Source organism: Euphorbia lathyris, chromosome 10 (assembly GCF_963576675.1).
Source record: "Euphorbia lathyris chromosome 10, ddEupLath1.1, whole genome shotgun sequence".
Classification (NCBI taxonomy): Eukaryota; Viridiplantae; Streptophyta; class Magnoliopsida; order Malpighiales; family Euphorbiaceae; genus Euphorbia; species Euphorbia lathyris.
The window spans coordinates 12491761-12515122 of NC_088919.1; the positions used below are offsets into that span (position 1 = coordinate 12491761).

Sequence of the window (23362 nt, forward strand, 5' to 3'; positions counted from 1 at the left end):
TCGTCACAAAAAAGTGAAAAATTTAGCATTTTCATCACAAAAAATGGAACAATTTATCGTTTTTCATTGCTAAAAATGGAACAATGGGCTGGACAGATCCGACATCCGACTAGACCAAATTTCGAAGGCGTTTGTTTACCTATTTTCACCTCATGTTTGCCTTTTCATTTTAAAAGGCAGAGTTTTAGGTGTTTGGTTAGTCTTTCCTTGTTTGCTTTTTACAGTTGAAAAACAGTATTAAATGTTTGGTTAGTAACCTCCTGTTTGCTTTTTACACCTAAAAAGCAGCTTTTCACAAAAGTAGAAAATCTCTGCTTTTTAGAAAATCAGTTTTTTCCAACAACAACCAGCAAACAGCAAACCGTAGGTAAAACAAACAGGCCCTTCATTTTTTTTTTTTACAAATTCAAATTTTTCAGTTTTGAATTTTTTTATAAAAAGGGTAAAATTGTCCAAATGGGAACAGTGATAAGTAATTTGGAAACGGTAAATAACAACACCCAAGAATACCCAAGCCTGTGGTACTGCCTACGAAGATGGAAACTGAGGATTACTAAAATTGCACCTCCAAGTTCGGGAAAGTCTTTTTATTAAATTTTTCGGTTAAGGGTTTTCACCTATGTTTTCTCAATGGTTAACTAAAAGCACCATATCTGATATTTACATTTCATTTGGTGTTTGGAACATTAGATTTGGCCTGTATCTGTGTATAACCATGCTGAAAATCCTGTACAAAATTTTGATTTCCTGTGATATTAGGCATTCAAAGACTAATTATCTTCCCTGTAATCTGGATTGTCTCTCAAGATGACAAAGCCTTCAAGAATGGGTGAAAGAGGTATGTACCTGCACGAGAAAACGACTGTTAAAATGTGTATAGACGAAAGGAAAACTAAGCCTTTGTTTGGGAGTTTGAAGGTTAACGAAAGTGAGAGTTAAAGGATGTAATGGAAATGGAAGGGAAGTGATAGAAATGAAAGTTAAAAATTAGGGTAAATAATTTATTAGTCCTCTAGTTTTTATCTAATACACTGTTTAATCCCCTATTTTGAAAAACATATTTTAAGGTCCCTATCTTTTGTCAATATTAACCTTATTTTTTTAGATTTATAATCGACTTAGCTTTTAGGTCGACCAGTACAATACAAGCTGACCATGTTACTCTGTTATTTTATATCTATCTGTTTATGCTAAAATATAACGATTACAAGTCTAAAAAAACTAGACAAAAAAAACAAAGGGTTAATATTGGCAAAAGCTAAGGGCTTATAATGTGTTTTTTCAAAATAAGGGGACTAAACAGTGTGTTAGGTAGAAAGTAAGGGACTAATACATTATTTACCTTAAAAATTAACCTTGTTTGGGAGTTTATAGGATGTAAATGATGTTAAATGTTTAACTTCGTTTGGGAGTTTAAATATAGAGAGGTAGGAAAGTTAAATTTACTCTGCAGAGACAAAAAATTTAAAAAACTTTACGTTACTCCTATTAACCCCCAATTTGGAGGTTAAAGTTTTGGAGTTAAAGAAGTAAACATTTAACCTTCATTTACTCTCAAAAAACAACTCTCAAACAAGGCTAACTTGATATTTAACCTTCCATTACTCTCGTTTACTTCCATTAACCCCCTCCCAAATAAGGGCTAAGATCCTGATAGCACTTCAAGGGGGAAGTTCTCACTTCTTTGTAGCCAGCTCGGCTCGTTCACCAGCAGCCAAAATAACTGGTGTTAAGTGGGTCTGAAAACCAGTGATAGTCTTGGGTCGACCTGCCTGACCGACTACATCAACAGCTTTTCCGACATGAACTGGTATCGATAAAGGTTTAAGATTCTCATCCACAGTCAACAACATTCGTGGCTGTAAACCCAAAAAATAACACGACAGACAGAGATTAATATAAGATATATGATTGGGCTTTAACTATCAGTTCGAACTTTTAGTTCAAACCGAGTTTCCAGTCTGGAACATACCTGCATTGCTAAGACTAGGAAGTAGAGAACAAAATGATATTTCCCCAAGATGATAGCTTTCATATCAAGACATGCATGAAGCATAATTACCAGACCGGCAAGAGCCTTCCTACAAGGGAAGAAAAGATATAGATCCAGAGACTGATACAAAATTATATATGCAAGGCTTAATGCTCCTCCAGCCCCCTTAACTTGTCCAAATTGGTAATTTTACCCTTCCAACTCATCGAATGTCCTATTTACCCCCTTAACTCCATAAAAATGGTATTTCTCACCCCCTTAACTTGTCCAAATTGGTCATTTTACCCATCTCCAACTCATCGAATGTCCTATTTACCTCATTAACTTCACCTTTTATGATCCTATTTACCCCTTAACTCCATAAAAGTGGTATTACTTACCCCTTTATAGTGCAAAATTAACAAGACTTATTCAAATGAGTTTGAAAATATGTTTTTTTAATACCAAATTTTTTATTTTGTTTTAATTTGATAATTATTTTGATCTTTCATGTGTTTATTACAATAATATTGTATTACAAAAATTAGATAATCAAAATTTAACTACCCAAAAAAGTTGAAAAGAGAAAGAATGAATAAAAAATACAAATAACAAGAACATTAATATAAATAAAATAAGTTAAAGACAGTATATGTAGGGATAAGGTATCAATTTAGGTTCCACGTACAAAATAGCACAAATATAGGTTTAACGTTTAAAAAATGTATAAATTTAGGCCTCGATAACGGATTGTAAGGGGTGAGAAATACCACTTTTATGGAGTTAATGGGGTAAATAGGACATTCTATGAGTTGAGGGGGTAAATGGACAAGTTGAGGGGGTGAGAAATACCACTTTTATAGAGTTAAGAGGGTAAATAGGACATTGGATGAGTTGGAGGGGTAAAATGACCAATTTGAACAAGTTAAGGGGGTTGGGAGAGCATTAGGCCTATATGTAATATGAAATTGCTAGACTGTGATACATATGAATTTGAACCGAATCTTACAATTCCATTGGATTGACAACTAGGATTTCAGAGACCGGAAGAAAGTACTTACGGTGATAGCAAGAAACGATCAGAATGATATGGATTAAGAGTTAACAAGCCTTTCCCCAAATGTACAAGACCTTGAGCAATTCGCACCTGAGAAGGACATATCAAGTAAAACCTCAAAGCATGATTGCAAATACACAAGAAATAAACATAGGAGAAGCATTACACAGAAAAGAAGGCCGGCATCATTGTAGTAATAGCTTGAAAGGTTCAGAAGCATTCCAGCGATTCGAGCATTATTGGTTCCTGCACCTATCAAACCTAAGGACATAACTGCAGCCTGCAGTATTCACACAAATTTTAGCTTTTGCCAATATTAACCCTTGGATCCTTTTATCTAGTTTTTTTAGACTTGTAATGTTATATTTCAGCACAAGAGTAACATGGTCAACTTGTATTGTACCGTGCTTGTCCTAAAAGCTAAGATATGTTCGGTTAAAGATCTAAAAAATAGATAAAAGGACCACAAAATTAATATTGGCAAAAGATAGGGACCTTAAAATATGTTTTTCAAAATAGGGGATTAAACAGTGTATTAGGTAAAAACTAGAAGACTAATAAATTATTTACCCTAAAGTTATTTGTCTAGCAAATCTCATTTACCATTGCAACTTCGGAATCTGTGTCGTGGCTAAGTCTGTTCAACGTGTCCATAACATCAACCTGGTAGATGGAGAGAGTTCAGTAAGCAAACAATTTAATGTATCACCAAACAACAAAGTTGGTCTCAAACTATTAGATAATCTCAAACAACAAAGTCCCTATCACTTATCCTTAAAGCAATGTAATAATGGGATGGATTTGCAATCATCTGATACAATTTGGAATGCACTTAAAAGCAAAATGAGGAAGTAAGAAGATAAGACACCAGAGTTCTTAATTTCATTGCCAAAGCTTTAAACTAATATAATTTCTCTGCTCAATTGCAACTGCCCGTTGAAATTGTTTATAAGATAGAACCGGCGGCAGACGTCGGATAGCTACAATAAGATTTGTACCTTTGGATTCGATATGCAGAGGAGACCAAGAGCTAAAGGAACAGCACGACGGATATTCTGTTCCCCGTACTCTAAGAGATGTCCCATTGAACGAATTGCCATTTCAACCCCCAATTCCTCAGCCATTGCCACCATTGCAATTCCAAGCACAGCTGGTCCTTGATGTGTTTCACCTTTCTCAAGATGTTGAGTGCAATGACCAAGAAGATTTTGAACCTATATTACAATGGAATCAGTAACTTTGAACAATGACTACCAAAAAAAAAAAGTTTGTGACCATTTCTTTAAAACTGATAGACATTGACTGCAGACCTTGAGAACATTTCCAGTCCCTGCATAGGCACATGAAAGCAGTGTCATTTCACAATACTTTCTTATTTTATCATGGAATCTTTCTGAAATTGCTGCTGTTTCCTCTACACTTTCCTGTTAAACAAAGAACAGATTCCATATTAGCATGGTATCTCTTGATACAGAGAAAAGTGAAGCAAAATAAATAAATAAATAAATGAGTCAACAAAACATTCATTAAGATTCAAGCAGATCAAATATACCTGTTTCCCAAGGTATAGAAGACCCAAGCCAAGAGGAAAGAATCGAGTAAGAGGCTCCTGCAATTCTGACTTGCTTCGGCACATTAGTGCAAATATAATAGTATGTGCTACTCCCCAGTTGCAGGATCCCACATAAATCAGGCCCAAAGAGATTGCTGTGAATGCAACTACATCAAGGGGGTTTTTTGCATCCTTTATTATATGAGACAACCTCCTGTATATCTGTACATCATGTCAACAAATTAAGTTCAAGTGGAAAAAAAACATATTTAATAAAGAAAATACAAACCACCCACCTTTCTTCTATATACAAGAAAGGCATTTCAGCTATACACTAACGAATTTTGGTAATCAGGCATCTAACAGAAGCACAGGCAAAAATACACTTACTTCCAATTTTAGATACCAGCCGTCTAACAAAAGGAGAGGCAAAAATACCAGCAAATTCCGAGAACCAGCATATGCAATTCCAAGACCCATTATTGCCCCGATTCGGATGGATGAGTCTTCTTTAACTATGTAATTATCCAGAAGAGCAAATACCTGGAAAAAAGAAATGTATGTTATAAAGATACATTAAGTAGCTAACTATTATGTTCTCATTCCACAGAAAGCAGAATAACTCACCGGATCACAATCAGTTTTTATACTACAATTGACAATTCCAGCTCCTAGTAGGGCACCAGCTATAACATGGTTGTCATTGATATGGAAATATTTATCAATTTGAGCAAGTCCAGAGTCAATATCCCACAGTAAGATCATACCCTGTCATGAATAACAGATGTGAGAAATCTGCGAACCACCTTAGATGAGTGATTTAAAAGTTAAATGAATACAAACCAGACTTGCAGCAGCGCTGGCCTTTCCATGTTTTTTGTTCTTAAAAAGCCAATTTCCTGAAGAACCACCACTAGAAGAGTCTGATGGAACGGTCATCAACTTATCCTGTGATGTATGCAACAATCAATATCAACATAAACTACAAACTAGTGAAGGCACTTGCCATATAAATTTGATAATCTTTTACCTGGCCAAATCCAGCATTTACAAATGCATTGACAAATGTAGCAGCCAAATTCTGTCTAGCAGAATCAACACTAGCACCAGCACTAGCCCGACCCTCAAGCAAATGTGCCTACACAAAATTAAGCAGGACATTCATGAAAATGGCAAAGCTAACAGAAGTATCATTGAACTACATCAGCGGATGTTGCATAAAAAACCTTGAAGAGATTGCAATTAAATATGCTTCCACTATAAATTGTGTCATTAATATTCAAACCTTGTAGATATCTTCAGGAGATTTGGGCTCCATGACTTCAATATCCCGAGCAAGGGTTAGATAACCTTCACTTAACTTTGAGTTGTTGATGATACCCTGCAATAGATATCTATCCTCATCCTCTTCAGTCATTTCATCATCAAGCTCAAAAGTAACACCCTGCATGAGTGGAAGTCTTCAGCGAACAGAAAGATAACCTCATGCTGCTATAAAACTCACACATGCATCTTAAAAAATTCATAACTTACATGCCGAGCAACGATGTAACAGAACTGCTTCTTTCGCAGCAAGTCATCACAATCTGTAAAAACTTGCCCCACATACTGGCAACAAATAAGTTTGAATTGTTAGAAACAGTAAGCAAAAAAACAATTACATTTTTAAGGGTAGTGTTATTTGAATCAATCATTCAGAAGTTGAAACACTGCCAGAAGTCTATATCATTAAAAAGCAATGAAATTCAGATCAAATTTAACAAGTAACGATGTATCTGGCTCTCTTTGAAGTTGAGATGCTAAAATTAAGAGTTTCCAACAATGATCCGACCTGCATGTTATCAAGGACCAGTGCAATCTGAAGGGCATTTGAATATTCTTCATATTTCAGATATATCATGTAAGCAATATCAAGAATTAGCTTATAATCTGTGTCAGGAAGATATCTGCATTCAATCACAACATAAAATGTCAATATCAGTAATAGAGATAACAAATGCACATTGGTCTTGAATCCTTGATAGAATAACATACAACAACAACAAAGCCTTAGTCCCGAAATGATTCGGGGTCGGCTAACATGAACCATCATATAAAACCGTGAAAGTCAAGTCGTGTCAGCCACACAGATTCGCTCCCTCCAATCCGTCCTATCCACTACCATATTTTCCTCAATTCCCAGTAAACTCATATCACTCTCGATCACCCTCCTCCAAGTTTGCTTAGGTCTTCCCCTACCCCTCACCACTACATCCCTTTGCCACTCTTCGGTTCTCCTAACCGGCGCATCAAGCGCTCTACGTCTCACATGGCCAAACCACCTTAGTCGGTTTTCTCTCATTTTATTCTCAATAGATGTGACCCCTACTTTTGTCCTAATTATTTCATTACGCACCCGGTCCTTTCTCGTATGACCACACATCCATCTCAACATACGCATCTCCGCCATCGACATCTTATGGATGTGGCAGTGTTTCACTGCCCAACACTCCGTACCATATAACAATGCTGGTCTAATTGCCGTCCGGTAGAATTTTCCCTTCAATCTATTAGGCATGCCGGGATCACAAAGGAAACCCGTAACACTCTTCCACTTCGACCAACCAGCTTTAATCCTATGAGCAACATCTCCATCTACTTCTCCATCCGTTTGGATAATAGATCCTAAATACCGGAAGCAATCCGAGGCCTGAACAACTCTCCCATCTAGGGTGATTGTCCCTGCCTCCCTACTCCTACGGCCGCTAAACTTACACTCCAAATATTCTGTCTTACTTCGACTCAACTTAAAGCCTCTAGATTCTAGAGTTTGTCTCCATAGTTCCAACTTCCTCTCCACTCCTTCTTTCGTCTCATCAACCAACACGATATCATCTGCAAACAGCATGCACCATGGTATACCATCTTGAAGTGAACTTGTTAGTTCATCCATAACGATGGCAAAAAGAAATGGGCTTAGTGCGGAACCTTGATGCACTCCAATCGTAATAGGAAACTCTTCAGTCTTCCCAACACTAGTACGTACACTCGTGCATACTCCCTCATACATGTCCTTTATGATGTCAATATATTTCCGCGAAATGCCTTTCCTTATCAAGGCCCACCAAAGTACTTCCCTTGGTACCTTATCATATGCTTTCTCCAAGTCAATGAAAACCATATGCAAGTCTTTCTTCTTATTTCGATAGTGCTCCATTAATTGTCTCATTAGATGGATGGCTTCCATAGTTGATCTTCCCGACATAAAGCCAAACTGGTTTTCCGAGATCTTCACCGTCCTCCTTAGCCTTTGTTCGATCACTCGCTCCCAAAGTTTCATAGTGTGACTCATTAATTTGATTCCCCGATAGTTGGCACAATCTTGGACATCGCCTTTGTTCTTATACAAAGGGATTAAGGTACTTTTCCTCCATTCTGATGGCATCTTATTGTTTCTCCAAATTTTGTTGAAGAACGTCGTCAACCATTCGATTCCTCTTTCTCCCAAACATCTCCAAATCTCAATAGGGATGCCATCAGGTCCTACTGCTTTCTTCAACTTCATCTTACTTAATGCCATTTTGACTTCACCCTTTTGAATTCTCCACAGGCATTCATGATTTATCATATCGTGATGGATACTTATATCTCCAACATCTTGTTGGCGATCTCCATTAAATAAGTCATCAAAATAGGACCTCCATCGTTCCTTGATATCCTTATCTCCAACTAGGACTTTCTGGTCCACATCCTTCACACATTTAACTTTTCCGAGATCTCGCGTCTTCCTATCTCTCATCCGAGCAATTCTATATATGTCTCTTTCCCCTTCTTTCGTATCCAATCTTGTATACAGATCTCGATTCACCTTTGCTCTAGCATCTCGTACGACCTTCTTTACTTCCTTTTTAGCCTTTTTGTATTTTTCGTAGTTCTCGTCACTCCTACATTTCCCCAATAGTTTATAGGATTCTCCCTTACTCTTTACTGCTTGTCGTACTTCTTCTGTCCACCAAGATGTGTCCTTACCCAGTGGCATGCTACCTTTAGATTCCCCTAGAACTTCCTTCGCTACTTCCCTTATACTCTGCTCCATCTTATTCCATATCGAATCTATATCTGAATCCATATTGCAAGTCCAAATATCTTTTTTGGTCATCTCATCCACAAATTTTTGTTGATTCTCCCCTTGCAATTTCCACCACTTAATCTTAGTCTCTACTTGAGGTGTTTGTTTTCTTATACATTTCCTACTTCGAAAATCTAGCACCACTACTCTATGTTGGGTTGTCGTACTCTCACCAGGGATCACCTTACAATCAATATAACTCTTTCTCCAAGCACTCCTTACTAAGAAGAAGTCAATTTGGCTCGCATTACCGCCACTCCGATAAGTCACTAAGTGGGATGTTCTCTTCATAAACCATGTGTTCATGATACTCAAGTCATAGGCTGATGCGAATTCCAAAATATCATTTCCTGCTTCATTCTTATCTCCAAAACCATACCCTCCATGAACACTCTCAAACCCATCTCGCCTAGAACCCACGTGTCCATTGAGATCACCCCCTAGTACCATTTTTTCATCCCTAGGAACCTGTTGCACCACTTCCTCTAAGTCATCCCAAAAAGCTTGTCTTATAGACACATCTAATCCTATTTGTGGCGCATATGCACTAATGACATTCACAACCTCATCCCCTATCACTAGCTTAACACTCATAATTCTATCGCTCTTCCTAGATACCGCTACTACATCATCAATATACTCCCTATCAATAAGAATACCTACTCCATTTCTAACCTTATCCTTTCCTGAGTACCAAAGCTTATAACCCCAATGAGCTATCTCTCTAGCCTTGGCTCCAACCCACTTGGTTTCTTGTAGGCATAATATATTTATTCTACTCCTCTTCATAACATCTACAATTTCAGCTAATCTTCCTGTCAAAGAACCTATGTTCCATGTCCCAAAGCGTAACCTACTACCCTTACCCCTACCCCTACCATCACCATGGACTAGCTTATTTACCCGCAACCCTTGCATATTTGACACCACCCCCGGGTCCTGGGGTGGCGCGCCACTTCGGGGCGACGACCTAGCAACCCTTGCACATTTATCACTACACCCGGGTCTAGGAAGTGCAGCGCGTCGCTGAGTAGGGAACGCCCCAACGATATTTATATTATGGTTCATGTCATAAGATGTGGCTAAGTTTTACGCTGGCCGCCACAAACCTACCGCAACCCTCCTCCTTTGTCCGGGCTTGGGACCGGCTGTAAAGGCCACCAAGTGACCCTCACAGGCGGAGTGAATTAGATTATAAGAATATTACTTGATTCCACAACCATACACTTTAAAGTTGAGCTTGCCGCATATTTTGAATATTGAAATAAATACATGCCAACTTCATTTTAATTAGTATAAACAGGTAAAATGGGAAAAACACTTTCCAAATGCCAGTTATAGCATTCTAAGTGCACAAAGATGAATGTTTTTTAGTCTGTTCACCAACATTAAGCCAATTTCAGCTACCTTGCAGCACTCGTGAGGTATAGGCAGGTCCTCCTGAAATTTGTCTTGTCAACATGATGAATCAAAATCTCAAGGTACTCCACCTGGAGTCAAAGACCTCTAAGCTTAAAAAAGCGAAGAAAAAGATGAAAGTAAATACTACTGCACATTACCTCCATTAAAAGGTCAACAGCTTCAGGTTCAGTGTTATGCTGCAAAAACACAAACCAATATGTTTTTTGACAGTGACATGAAATGGTTGTATATTCTGCATAGCATTTGGAGATTTATCATAGAAAATAAGAATTTCTGCTTCACATCAGACTCAAAGTGCCGATTCTCATTACAAGTAGAGACATGCTGATGCCAAAATTTAATTTACCTTCATATGAAATGCAACAATTTGTGTGACAAGTTCCATTAGATCATCAATTGCAGTCTCCTCACTCTGCAACATCATAGGCAGCAAACACCATCAAAATTTGTATAATATTATATATTTACTTTACAAACAAATACAGAAGAAGATTGAGCATCATGATATAGCTACTAAAATACAAATATATATGGAATCATCAAGTAAAAAATAGCCTATGAGACTGTTTAGAGCTAACGAAGGCATCAAAAAGTTTGGATAACTTGCCCAGATTAAATGAAACAGCACATCATTTAAGCTGCGAATGGAAAATGAGGAGGAAACTTCTTCCATCATTCCACAATTCAACATGTCATAATCATTGTAAGAATTACCAACAACATTTACAATATAATTTGAGATCATTTATAAAAGATAGTTTTCTAACCTGCCGTTTTGCATACTCTTGGGCACATTCACCAGCCAAGTTCCTGACATCAATTAGATCATATTACTAAAACTAAAACCGGAATTGGTTGTGATGTATCATCAACTTTAAAAACTGAATATAAGAATCCTAAAAGTGGACATATTATATAGATGCTACTATACACAGGCAAATTGTGGAAAGCATGATGAGAACAAAAAAATCATGTAAACTACATGAGTGATACAACTCAAGCAATAAAGTTCCAAGGTGATACAAGAGAGCATAAAAGAGGACCAAAAAACAAGCCCAGATTCAGTCTGTACTGCCTAACCAAGTGAGAAATAATGTAAGACTTAACCCAAATTCAAGTGAAAAATAATTGAACTGCCCAACCAGCCCGTAAATCATTGTTCAATATAAATACTCGGACCATTAAATACAATGCTCTGCATATGCTAAAGCCAACCTGACATATTCGTGGCCCCAGGATCCAATGTCACCTTCAGTTTCAGAGCCTAGTAGTCGGTACTTCAAACTCTCCTGAAAGACTCATCAAACAAGGAAGTGATTACTTAATATATAAAAGAGCTTGAGATTCACATATATACAGAGAAAATAGAATATTTAGAAATTCTTTCTACCCAATACAATATGCAGAGAAAACATGCCAATGAAAAAGGAAAATGGTTATGGGACACAAAGTTTGACAACACCATGTATGAGCATGCTTGCTAAGCCCAATCACTCAAAAGGGAAAATAGTATCAGCTTAAAATTCCTAAATAATGGGGCATACCCTTTCTCCCTCAGCAGACATGGTTAATACCAAAACAGACAGTATATCTGCCAAGTATTTCTGCAATTTAGAAAGAAAAACTTGGTTAGCCACAATAAAGTGACATGATAAATGGCGACAGTCACCAGCACAATACATACCTTCTGTTCTGATTCAACCATTGTATCATAATATGCCTTTAGAGTTCCATAATGTGGCCGAAGAAATTTCAACGGCTTTGGAACTGAAGTCATTGAGCTTGTAGCACTTCGGATTTCCTGCCTACAAAAAGAATCACCATGAAACCTTGCAGTAATAATAATATCATAAATCCGCAGTCGTTGAATATACCCTAACAGTTGAATTACCTCATACTCTCTAGAGCAACCTTCTGCAATCCAGGATCAGGATACTGAATCCTTTCCACGTACAACTCCAATTGCTGCTTCAATGCGATGTCCTCATCTGACTGCAGATGAAAGAGCACATAGCTATAATGTAAACCAACATAGCACCATATATATGCACAAAACACAAAACCCCAATACTTCACGAGAGTTCAATTTCCTAACCCTAACCCATGCTCCCTAAGTCTCCAAAACCCGAAAGAATCTATAGTAGCCAGATACCACAAAGTCCGAGTAAAAATACCCTAAAATCCTATCATCTCCTAAAATTTCCCCTCGTATTGTGAAAATTAACTCACCAAATCCGCATTCTGCTTGTCGTCCTTCTTCTTTGGGTCCTTAGACGGCACCCTCACCGTCGCCTCCTCCTTTGAGGTGCCACTGCCGCTAGCATTGTTGTTAGTTTGGGGAGCCATGAGAGATTACTGGGAAAGCTTTGAAGAAAACTGGGAGTATTTGATATTTCCCGCCTTGGGGAAACAGAAAAAACTGGGAGTAAAGTGAACAATATCTACGTGTCTCTTTAGAAAAGAAAACAATATCCACGTGTTAATTTTATAAAAGGTTTTTCATAAAAGGTTTTAATAGCCTTCCACCGCTCCAAATTACTTATCACTGCCCTTTCTCAGATACTTTTTACTGTTTTATTTTTTAAATTCAAAAACTGAAATCCTTACGAATTTCTTTGAAATTCAAAAATCCGAACATTATTCATAAAAAATTAAACACGGTAGAGAAAAAAAATTAATAATTCCTTGGATAAGTATTTTTATTTGAAATCGAATCGAAAACACGAGTTCTGTCTCCAGATTTGAAGACAAAACTCGTTGAATATGTGCTAAACGGGTGCTTCACACCACCTGGCCTAGGCAGAAACGGTAGTTCATCCGTTTTTTTGCTAGACCAGGTGGTGTGAATCACCGGTCCATACCAATTTGGATGAATTTTTTTATATATATTGATTGGATTGGTTAGTTTTTGAAGACGAATTTCAATTAATGTAAATAGGAATTGTAGTTATTCGATTTTCTCGACGATCTCGTGTCCATTTTTCAAAAATCTAATTTTTGGCCTGGGAGAGAGAGAATATTAAGTTTTTGAATAGAAAAATGGAAAAGGCAAAAATATCCAAAAAGGAACGGTGATAAGTAATTTGGGGACAATGAATAGCACCGGAGCCACCAGCAGACCTTCTCTTCCTACCCCACCAGGCATGTTCACTCAAGCGCATCTAAGACTACTCGCCTTCAATGTTATCAGAATCGGACCAGATATTAAAGCGGATTGATAAAAGGATCACGGATCACTTGGTCGGACCAGATGGTTCGGATTAGTCAAACCGAATAACATAATAAATAATTAAATAAATAATATTTATACATATTAAATATAATATTTATATATATTAAATATATTATTAATATAAAATTGATTTTTTAAATTATATATATATATATATCTAAAATCAATTAAAATTTAATTTTTAGTTTGTTACTTATTTATCAACTTGATTTAAATATATAATAAAATATTTTGTTGGGAAAAGTACAAAAATAAATCTTGTGGTTACACTTATTTTCGATTGCATCCTTGTGGTTTAAAAATTTACAAAATGGTACCTTGAGGTTCATTCCGTTAGCAAATACAAGCCAAATTGACTAACGGTGTTAAAAGTCAAAGGGAAAATATTTAATTTGATCCTTATATTTATTTATTTAATAAATTAACCCCCTTTATTATCTAATTATCACAAATAAATCCCAAAATAAAAAATAAAAATCAAATACACCATTTTCTATATCTCCTTAATTTCTTATTTTTTTTCTTCTTCTTTCTCTCTCTTATCTCTCCTCTTTATTAATATCTCTCTCCAGAATCAACTAAATTTTGATCTCTTTCTAAACCTAATCTTTTAGCTTATTATACTCTTTGTCAAATTGAAATCCAGTACACCTAATTTCATTTTAGCCTTTTCTTATTCTTTTCAAATTGATAAGACTAAGCTAACAGTGTTTTTGCTTTTATTTTGATTTGTTTCCTCAACAAATCGTTATTCAGAATTTGATTATGAATTGATTAGTTGAGATTTTTGCTTATTTTTACTTGATTGATAGCTAATTAGAATGTAGTAGAAAGCTCCATGGGCATCTACTTTCGTGATTTGTTCATTTTATTTCGGCTTAATACATCATTTGTTCCCTGAACTTGTCTAAAATGGTTGATTGGCCCTTTGAACTTTTTGCGCAATTCGCTTCTGATCTGGATAAAGCTAATGTCTCGATAGCTCCCTGAACTTACATAAAATATTCAGTTAGCCCCCTGAACTTGCATAAAACGTAATCAATTGATCACTCGGTTGCAAAAAAAGTAAGTTAAATACGGAAAATGTATTGCACGCGTCTTAAAAAAAGTAAAATAATCAAGATCGGGGTATTGCAGTTGTAATATTAGAGAATAGAAGGTTCATAGTTGAGCAAAGCAGGTTTGGGGATTATATTTTTCTGATAGCCGTATGGAAAGGGAGAATGACTTCTTCAGTTGGTTTGATGACTCACTGAGCTTGCGAATACAAACAATTGAGATGATTGCTATGATATTATGGCATTTGTGGAAGAATCGGAATCAAGTGGTATGGAAAAACAAATTCAGCTTACCTGGGACTGTGTTGTCCGCTGCATTCTTTGATATGCAGACATGGAAGACCTGCCGAATGAAACCAGCAACAGATGGAACGGAAGCTCAACCAGCAGACGATCCATCGCTGAACCAATGGCGAAAACCGCAGCAGGGATTCCTGACCTGCAATGTAGATGCTGGTTTACAACAATAAGCGAATTACGCATCCTATGGTATGCTGATACAGGATCATAACGGGCTCTGCTGCTTTGCACGGAATGCTGGTATGGATATGGTAAATAATCCGGCTATGGCAGAGGCTCTTGCCATCCGTGAAGCTCTTAGCTGGATTAAACACCTCGGACTATCGAGAGTAAACGTTCAATCAGATTGCCTTAATGTGGTTCAAGCAATACAACATCAGAACTTTGATCTCTCTTATTTATCAGATGTTGTTCAATATTGTTATTTAATTTTACGAGATTTGGAGTCTGTTTCAATCTCTTATGTTCGTCGATCAGCGAACCTCGCAGCACATTTGCTTGCAAAGTCTGTTAGTTCTAAATCTGATCGCGGTGACTGGGCATGTCCTCCACCGTTCCTTACCGATGTTCTTGCTTCTGAATTAATTTAATTCATTCATTCTTTCAAAAAAAACTTCATTTTTACTCTATTCTTAAATTATGTAATAACATTTTAAGACACGTGGAATACATCTTCTGCATTTAACTTACTTTTTTGCAACCGAGTGATCAATTGATTACGTTTTACGCAAGTTCAGAGAGCTAAGTAAACATTTTATGCAAGTTCAGGCGGCTATCAAGACATTTTGAAAGTGCAGGGGGCCAATCAACCATTTTGAACAAGTTCAAGGGGCAAATGATGTATTAAACCTTTTATTTCTTTCGAACTTCGATTTTACTGGAAAACATATGGCAACTATGCCTTCAAGACAAAGGATAATATCGGGAATAAATCCTTGGCTAGACATGGCCTTAAAATTCATAGCCGCCGCGAAATCATCTTCATCGATGGATGGAGTAGAAACTCATCTGCTTGAAACGAGATAAGTGCAGCAAATTGGCCAGAGACGAAGATATTCAGAGCAGTTCTTTTTTGGGATGAATTGGAGCAGAGGAAAAGAAATTACAGAATCGTAAACCATGATAGAAATTGTTCGTACCATTTATCTTTTCATTTCTATATTTAATTGTTGATTCTAAAAGAGAAAGAAAAATAAAAAATTAATGAGAAAGGAAGAAGATGGTGTAATTGATTTTTATTTTTTATTTTGGGATTTGTTTGTGATAATTAGATAATAAGGGAGGTTAATTTATAAAATAAACAAATATAAGGACTAAATTAACTTTTTTTCCCTTTGACTTTTAACACCGTTAGTCAATTTGGTATGTGTTTGCTAACGAAATGAACTTCAATGTACCATTTTGTAAACTTTTAAACCACAAGGGTGTTGTTCTATCATAATTGCTTTGATTTTTATTTTTGTACTTTTCCTTATTTTTTTAAATGCAAATTCCAGGGTCTAATTATTGTTTTTTCGTTTTTTTTTAATAAGGTAGCATAATAACAAAAAATTCAAACATAATTGCTTTGGGATGAGCACAATCACTAACAAGATAAGACACGGTCTGTAGCACATATATTATTTACGTCTAGTACATTATCAGCTCTCTGAACTTGTACAAAATAGTAGATCGACTCCATGAACTTTGCAAATATCTCAACAGCTCTCTAAACTATACCACGAATTCCATCAGTCGAGGATCCTAACCTGTCCCGTACTCCAGCTCAAGAGATAGCCTTGACAAACAAACAAGATGAGGTTGTTCATGAATGTCCATCGGAGTCGCACCTACCAGCAAGAGCCGAATCTCAACGAGCGGATAGTGCAGCTCATCAGCAGATTGCTGGTACTTCACGAGGGAATGCGAGCAACAACAAATCGAGATGGAGCAAGCTGCCCTTCAGACATGTTAAATGTAATGTAGACGCTGCCATGTGGAACGAAACCGGATCTTTTGGAGCAGGAACTGTTTTCCGTGACGACGAAGGCTCTTTTTTTATGAGTTTAAGCATGCACAATGTTGGTACAATCTCAGCCAAATTAGTGGAAGTTGTGGCATTGAAGAAAAGCTTACTCTAGGCTCAAACACTCAACTACGACCTTATTATTTTCGAATCTGATGCTAAAGGTGTAGTTGATTCAATTTATTCCTCCAAGAAATATCTAACTGAATTCGGAAACGTGATTGCAGAAATTAGATCAATCCTTAGCACATGTTCAGGTTTCTCAGTAACTTTTGTTTCAAGATTAGCAAATGATGCAACCCATGTTTTAGCAAGGAATGTTTGGTCCTATACTAATTTTTTCATTCAGTGTGCTTTTCTTGTAACTATTAGGGACATTCTAATTAGGGATGTTCCTATTCGCATTTAATGAAGTTATGAGTTTCCTTTCAAAAAAAAATGATGTTTTTAGAACCAGCGGATATGAATAAGGAATAAAATATTTGTGTTTTATAATAATATGTGAAATTAACCCAACTTGCAAACATTATTAGTAAAATTGCACCATTTTAGATGATAGAGATACAATTGCTCCTAAATATAAACATTAGAAGTATTTTTACACCTCATCTCTTATATTATATTATTTACTAATTTTAGGGCAGTGTATTTTTATAATTTTATATATATTTATAAAAATATAAAAATATTAATCAATATATAAATTATAATTTGTATCCATATACAATTTTATTTCAAGAATATACTAAGACGGTTGAGGTTATATTTATTTTTATTTTGGCAAAATAAGCATTACTTGTGTGTTTTCATCATTGGATTAATTTTACACTATATCATCAAATGATGAAAACACATAAAGTAATGTTTAATTTGTCAAAAAATAATGTATATATAAAGGCAAGTGAGATAACTGAATATTTAATAATTTATAATTCCAAATTCTTTAAATAATACAACATTTAAATACAATAATATTGGGTTACCCCCAAATATGTGAATTTTTTAGACTAAATAATTTATTAGTCCCAATATTTTTACGTAACATATTGTTTAGTCTTTTATTTTGAAAAATATATTATAAGTATCCTATATTTTATCATCATTAACTCTTTGGTCATTTTGTCTATTTTTTTAGATTTTTAGACAAATATGTCTTACTTCGAGCATAACCATAGTGTGATACAAAATAGTTATGTTACTCTGTTATTTTCCGTCTATCTATTTATGCCGATATAACAGTTAAACACTTAATAAACAATAGATAAAATGATTACAATAGTAACAGTGACAAATGATATGGACCTTATAATGTATTTTTAAAAATAGAGGGATTAAATAGTGTGTCAGGTGATGCGCCTCACGGCGTTCGTACCGCGAGACTCACCAAGGGATAAGTGTACCCCGTCGTTATCAAGTAATAAATTTCTGGTTAAGTCCAGGTTATCGTCCACAGGATTTATTTCTGCAAGTATCGAGTTACTTGGTCTCAGGTGTTATCTAGGCTTAGGGGATTTTGAGTTGGTTTTTCTAAGTTAATCTACTCCTAGGTTGAATTATACTATTCCTAGCTAAGTTATCTGATTCTAACTAAGTTATTCTACGCCTAATTAAGTTACTCTACCCCTAATTAAGTTAAACTACTCCTAAGTGATCTTTTACCAATGCAATTATCCGAAGGAACATGAAGGGATACGACGATACTGAAAATAGATTATTTAAGCAATTGAATTAAAACCTAAGTCACTTGTGTCCGAGGCGATTAACCCGACCTATCCTCCTAAAGTCCCTAGTTCGTGATTCCCTTGTAAGGCCGAAACTAGCTCTAAGGCTCAGCAATTTGGGCTTAATCTTCTATAGGGTCGTCAATCCTATAGGCACTGACTAGGTCAGATTCAGCTCGCAATATGTGCCAACTTGATTTTGGGATTATCGAATGAGTTAAACCAATCAGACAAAGCGTAAGACAAAGATTAAAGCATTAAAACAATTGAATGAACAAGAACTATAATATATATCAAAGATGAAAGTATTGTCACGAAGTTACAATGAGCCTAGGATTCATAACATGTATCAGAGGCTAGACAAAATATAAAAGAAGAAAAATCCCTTTCAGGGAACCTGTCTACCAATGCAGGCGTCTTCCTAGGACTTAAGGATGGAGCTTGAGCAATCCTCGGTGAACGGAGCTTCGGAGGTGTCTTCAATGGAGGGTTGAAGGATATGGAGGAGGTGGAGAGGATTTCTCAAGATGAAAAGCTAAGAAAATTACAAAGATAAAATATTCTAATTACATTGGAAAAATCCTATTTATAGGCGTGGCTCAGGCCCTTTTCTTGACCTATTTTCATGTCCTTATGCATGTAGGAAGTCGTGGAGTCCATCGTGGCATCGTGGGGACGGAATTGGTCTTTTTGACCAATTCCCGCAGGTCTGCTCGCCGAGCAGGGCGAGCTGCTCAGCGAGCAGGCACAGTGCCTGGGCAGTGCCTGGGCGGTGCCTGGGCAGCTTGCCGAGCAGCGCCCGAGCTGCGCGCCGAGCAGCGCCTGGGCTGCTCACCGATGCTCAATTCGCCGAGCGACTGCCGGGGGTCCCCGAGACACGATTTTTGCCTGAAATTGATCATGTTTTAACCTGCACACGCACATGAACTCCAAACAACATTAGTCCAAAGGCTAAATTGACCCGCCAATCGCTTATTTGAGCAAACGCTTCGTTTGGTGTGACTTTTGACGGATCAATTAGCTTCAAAAGATAACGGAAATATAATATGCATGCCATTTTGGCCGTATTTGCCTAAATTGATCATAAAACGAGCCTAAACAACGAAAAGTAAATAAAACATTTCCAATTTCTAACTAACTCACACAAAAGCATTTAAATGCGAGAATTGCTCGCTTATTAACTAAATAACGCTAAAAACCGTTCTAAAACCGTACCCAAAGATAGAGGGTTTTGACCCCTATCATCAGGTAAAAAAATGAGGACTAATAAATTATTTGGCCAATTTTTTAAATGAGACAAAAAGGTTATAATGTTTCTAGAGTCTCTCAAAAAGATATAGAAAGTATCGATTGTTCGACATTAGAAAATTGTCACTTGTTAGTGTAATTTACAAAGAGAGTTCTCATGTTCTTTGGTCTGCTTCGTGAGAGCCTGCATAATGTTTGACCACTACATGTTAGTATATATCCAGTTAGGAACTATATCTCCAATACAACTCTTCATATTTATCTTGTGAAAGTTATACTTATACAGGGGTTGTGGCAATTAGAGTTATAGTACAGTTAAGCTTTCTTTTATATAAATATATTATCTGTAACCCTAATTATTCAAGCAAAACATGTTTCATTCAATCTCTAATTTAGCATTTACATGGTATTAGAGACCGTTGTTAACCCAATTTTTTAGGTTATAGCGATTCTGCCACCACCCTTCCCTCTTCTTCGATTTCGGCCGTACCAACTTCTTCTTCCCCAGCCAATCCTGCACAACAATTTGTTGTTGTAGCTTATTCTTCCATTCATGAAAACACGGACTTCAACTACAATGCTTCCCTCTACATAATGATCACTAACTCATAATCCCCAACCCATTCTTCCATGCCACCGCTGATTAGAACCCAAGCCCCAGTCCTTCACATTCAACCGTCTCTCTCAAACGCAAAAGCTTCTACTTCTAACCCTCATTCGATTGCTTCTGACCCAAATTTCCCAAACTCAGTCACCGCTTCTTATCTTTTCTCCCCATGGAACCCTTATTCCGTTCACAACCCATTCTCGGGCAGGATGGACCCCTTCGCCGTCTTCCGCTCCTGACTTTCGTCCGATCATCAGATGTTCTGCTGTCCCAAATTCCAATTCGTCAAATGAGGAGATAAACCTTATTTATATTAGTAGACTTACAAAATGAATGGTTCTAAGGCTCCGTTCTTTATGACTGAAAAATACTAAACTGAACTCAATGCTACTGAACTGAAATGAATAGAACTAAACTGAATGCTACTGAACTGAACCGAATGCTACTTAATTTAACTGAATGCTATTGAACTTAACAATAATGATGATATTAGACTTTAAAATTATTTTAATGATAATATTATACATTAATAAGCTTATAATAATAATAATTTTAATGGTAATATTAGACATTAATAAGCTTAATAATAATAATAACAATAATAAATAAATAGATTATTGATGCGCGTTTTACATATACGTGCAAATGAAGGCAAGTGTATCTTATTCATGTATCAAGTGAAAGTAGAGTATTGTTCCCACGAGGATGGTGATTATAAGTACTAATCTCTTTGCTTACTATCTATTATTTAAACAATCGAAAGGTAGAGTTTGTTGGACAACCAAGTTAAGACTTAAGCAAGAAATGAAATGAAAATTATACAAATTAGGTGAGAGATTACTTATATTGAAAGAAACTAAGGTTTCTAGTTTCACTTAACCTCTTTGCTTGGTAATAACACTTAACCCCTTTTAAGTTGTTTTATCCTTTTTAAGATGACGATTTTTCTTATTAACTAATAGATTCTTGAGATTGGCCTAAACTCTCAATTAATTACTTTGCCTTGGTCCGGCTCAAGTAATTAATCTAGAGAAGAATTAAGTTTATTAATCTAAACCTTTTTAACCTACTTTACCTTGGTCCATCTAAAGTGATTACTTAAGATTCAAGAAAAATCGCTCGAGTAATTGGTTCTAAACTTTCGATTAATTACTTTCCCTTGGTCCGACTCAAGTAATTAATCCAAAGAAGCATTAAGTTTTCTTAGTTCCAAACCTTCGATTTATTACTTTCCCTTGCTCCGGCTCAAGTAATAAATCTAAGATTTGTAATGAGATTCATAAAAACCTTTGGAAAACCAATAAGCCACACTTAATTGGTCATTCGGTCCAATTTATGAATTTAGATTAATCAATTTAATCACGGTCAATATAAATGATTAATTATATTTAAGTAGGAATTTGGTCCATCTCCTACACGCATTAAGAATCATAAGTTAGATCTCAAAAAGGATAAACATAGCTTAAATAGGTTAAACATAATTACCACATAATTAAGGTTAAGATCCCTTTTAGCCTTAGTTAAGGGGGTTTTATCCCATGATTAGATTAAAACACACCTTAGAAAGATATATAATGGAATTCATAGTAATAAAAGATATTAATATTTAGAAGAAACCGTAATGACGACTGCCGAACGAACTTCTTCGGTAACTTAAAACTTACTTTTATTATATGAACTTTTGCACAAACAACACTTTGAGAACAAATAACAATAGTTACAACAACAAAAACAAATGATTCTTAAAGAGAAGAATCAACAAAATAACATTATAGATGGAAAAATTTAGCCTAAGATTGGTGTGTCCTCAAATGGCTCCCAATGTCTCCTTTTATAGTAAAACGGCACATATGCTTCCAAAGACCAAGTCTCCTTATAGCCTCCAACTCCCTAATCTTATGAATTCAACTTTTAAAGAGGGTGGTGGAAGACTTTGACAATTTAGGATTTGAGATGTGTAAAGGTGGGAAAGGAATCCTAGGCTTCAACATGTTCATCAACTTATGACAATTTGTTGAGACTGTTACACTTCGAATTTGGAGATGATTATTATTAGTCATTTGTACATCTTTCTCTTACCTTTCCAGTGCATATTGAATCGCCTCAATCCGAGTCCGTATGAGGAAGATACGATGAAATTACGAAAATGTGTCAAATCTGTCCTAGTGTGAACAATTGGACTTCCATCGTACATCATCCACCTCGACGAGGTGCTCTTGTATCTCGACAAGGTGCATGCTATAAGTCACTAAAACTCCTTTTCTTGTCCCTTTTATTTTCGAGTTGTCGCCTTAAGTCCCGACTTGGTTATTTGTGCCGAAAACCTTGCGAAAGTGCCTGAAAAACACACGAAAATGAGTTAGATACAAATATGATGAAAACATAAGAAACTATCATTAAAATTTATTAAAATGGTGCAAAATAACTAGTAATTCAGTATGAAAAATGCTATAAATTACGACGATAGCAATTATTAAAGATAAAATTAAATTGAATATCAAATAAAAGCTCGACTCAATAAAAGCATATGAAATTAAATAAAAATGAGTATATAAACTAAAATTACAAATTTTCATATAATTTAAAGCCTATGAAATTAAATACAAACACAAATTATAAATACGCCATATTAGCAGTTTGAAATGGTATAGCACAACAGATTTGGCAATCACGACTTACGGAAAATGAAATGCGAGTGAAGAATGAAGATGACAATGATGATGAAATTCACGAAGATGGTTAAAAATAATTAAAATGTAGTTGGGACAGTTAATTTATTAGAGTGCCAGATATGAATGCTTTATGAATTTAATACGTGACTATTTTCTTACCCACTATTATAATGTAAGGTAAAGGCTATGCTTACTTTGTTTTTTACAAACATATTGATATAATATTTATTTACTTCTTGCAAAATTATATATAAAAATTATATATAAATAATTATAATTGTAACATATAATAATAATAAATTATATATATTATAAACAATAATAATAAATTATATATAAATAATTGTAATTATAATAAATAATGATAAATTACTAAATGTTGAACTGAATTGAACTGATTGATACTAA

The 23362-nt window shown here is 35.6% G+C and overlaps 1 protein-coding gene across 9 annotated transcripts; it reads right to left on the reverse strand.

Moving 5' to 3' along the window:
* Positions 1-572: 572 nt before the first annotated feature.
* On the reverse strand, positions 573-12494 carry LOC136208635 (26S proteasome non-ATPase regulatory subunit 2 homolog A-like). 9 transcript variants are annotated; one of them, XM_065999710.1, is made up of 25 exons: positions 12341-12494; positions 12003-12103; positions 11796-11916; positions 11656-11715; positions 11327-11400; positions 10879-10921; positions 10458-10523; positions 10249-10287; positions 10097-10179; positions 6413-6527; positions 6115-6189; positions 5867-6025; positions 5612-5719; positions 5425-5529; positions 5209-5349; positions 5020-5124; positions 4582-4803; positions 4340-4453; positions 4028-4243; positions 3633-3692; positions 3196-3309; positions 3034-3119; positions 1973-2081; positions 1681-1859; positions 573-846 (listed from the first exon to the last, which is right to left on the reverse strand). In XM_065999710.1, the coding sequence occupies exons 1-25, from the start codon at positions 12455-12457 to the stop codon at positions 771-773; spliced, it is 2688 nt and encodes an 895-aa protein (XP_065855782.1). In that variant the 5' UTR covers positions 12458-12494; the 3' UTR covers positions 573-770. The 9 variants fall into 9 exon arrangements, 7 of the variants coding, with proteins under 7 accessions (XP_065855782.1, XP_065855781.1, XP_065855783.1 ...); XM_065999709.1 differs by having other exon boundaries at positions 4972-5124; XM_065999711.1 differs by lacking the exon at positions 12341-12494 and having other exon boundaries at positions 4972-5124; positions 11796-11912; positions 12003-12104.
* Between the last annotated feature and the right edge of the window lie 10868 nt (positions 12495-23362).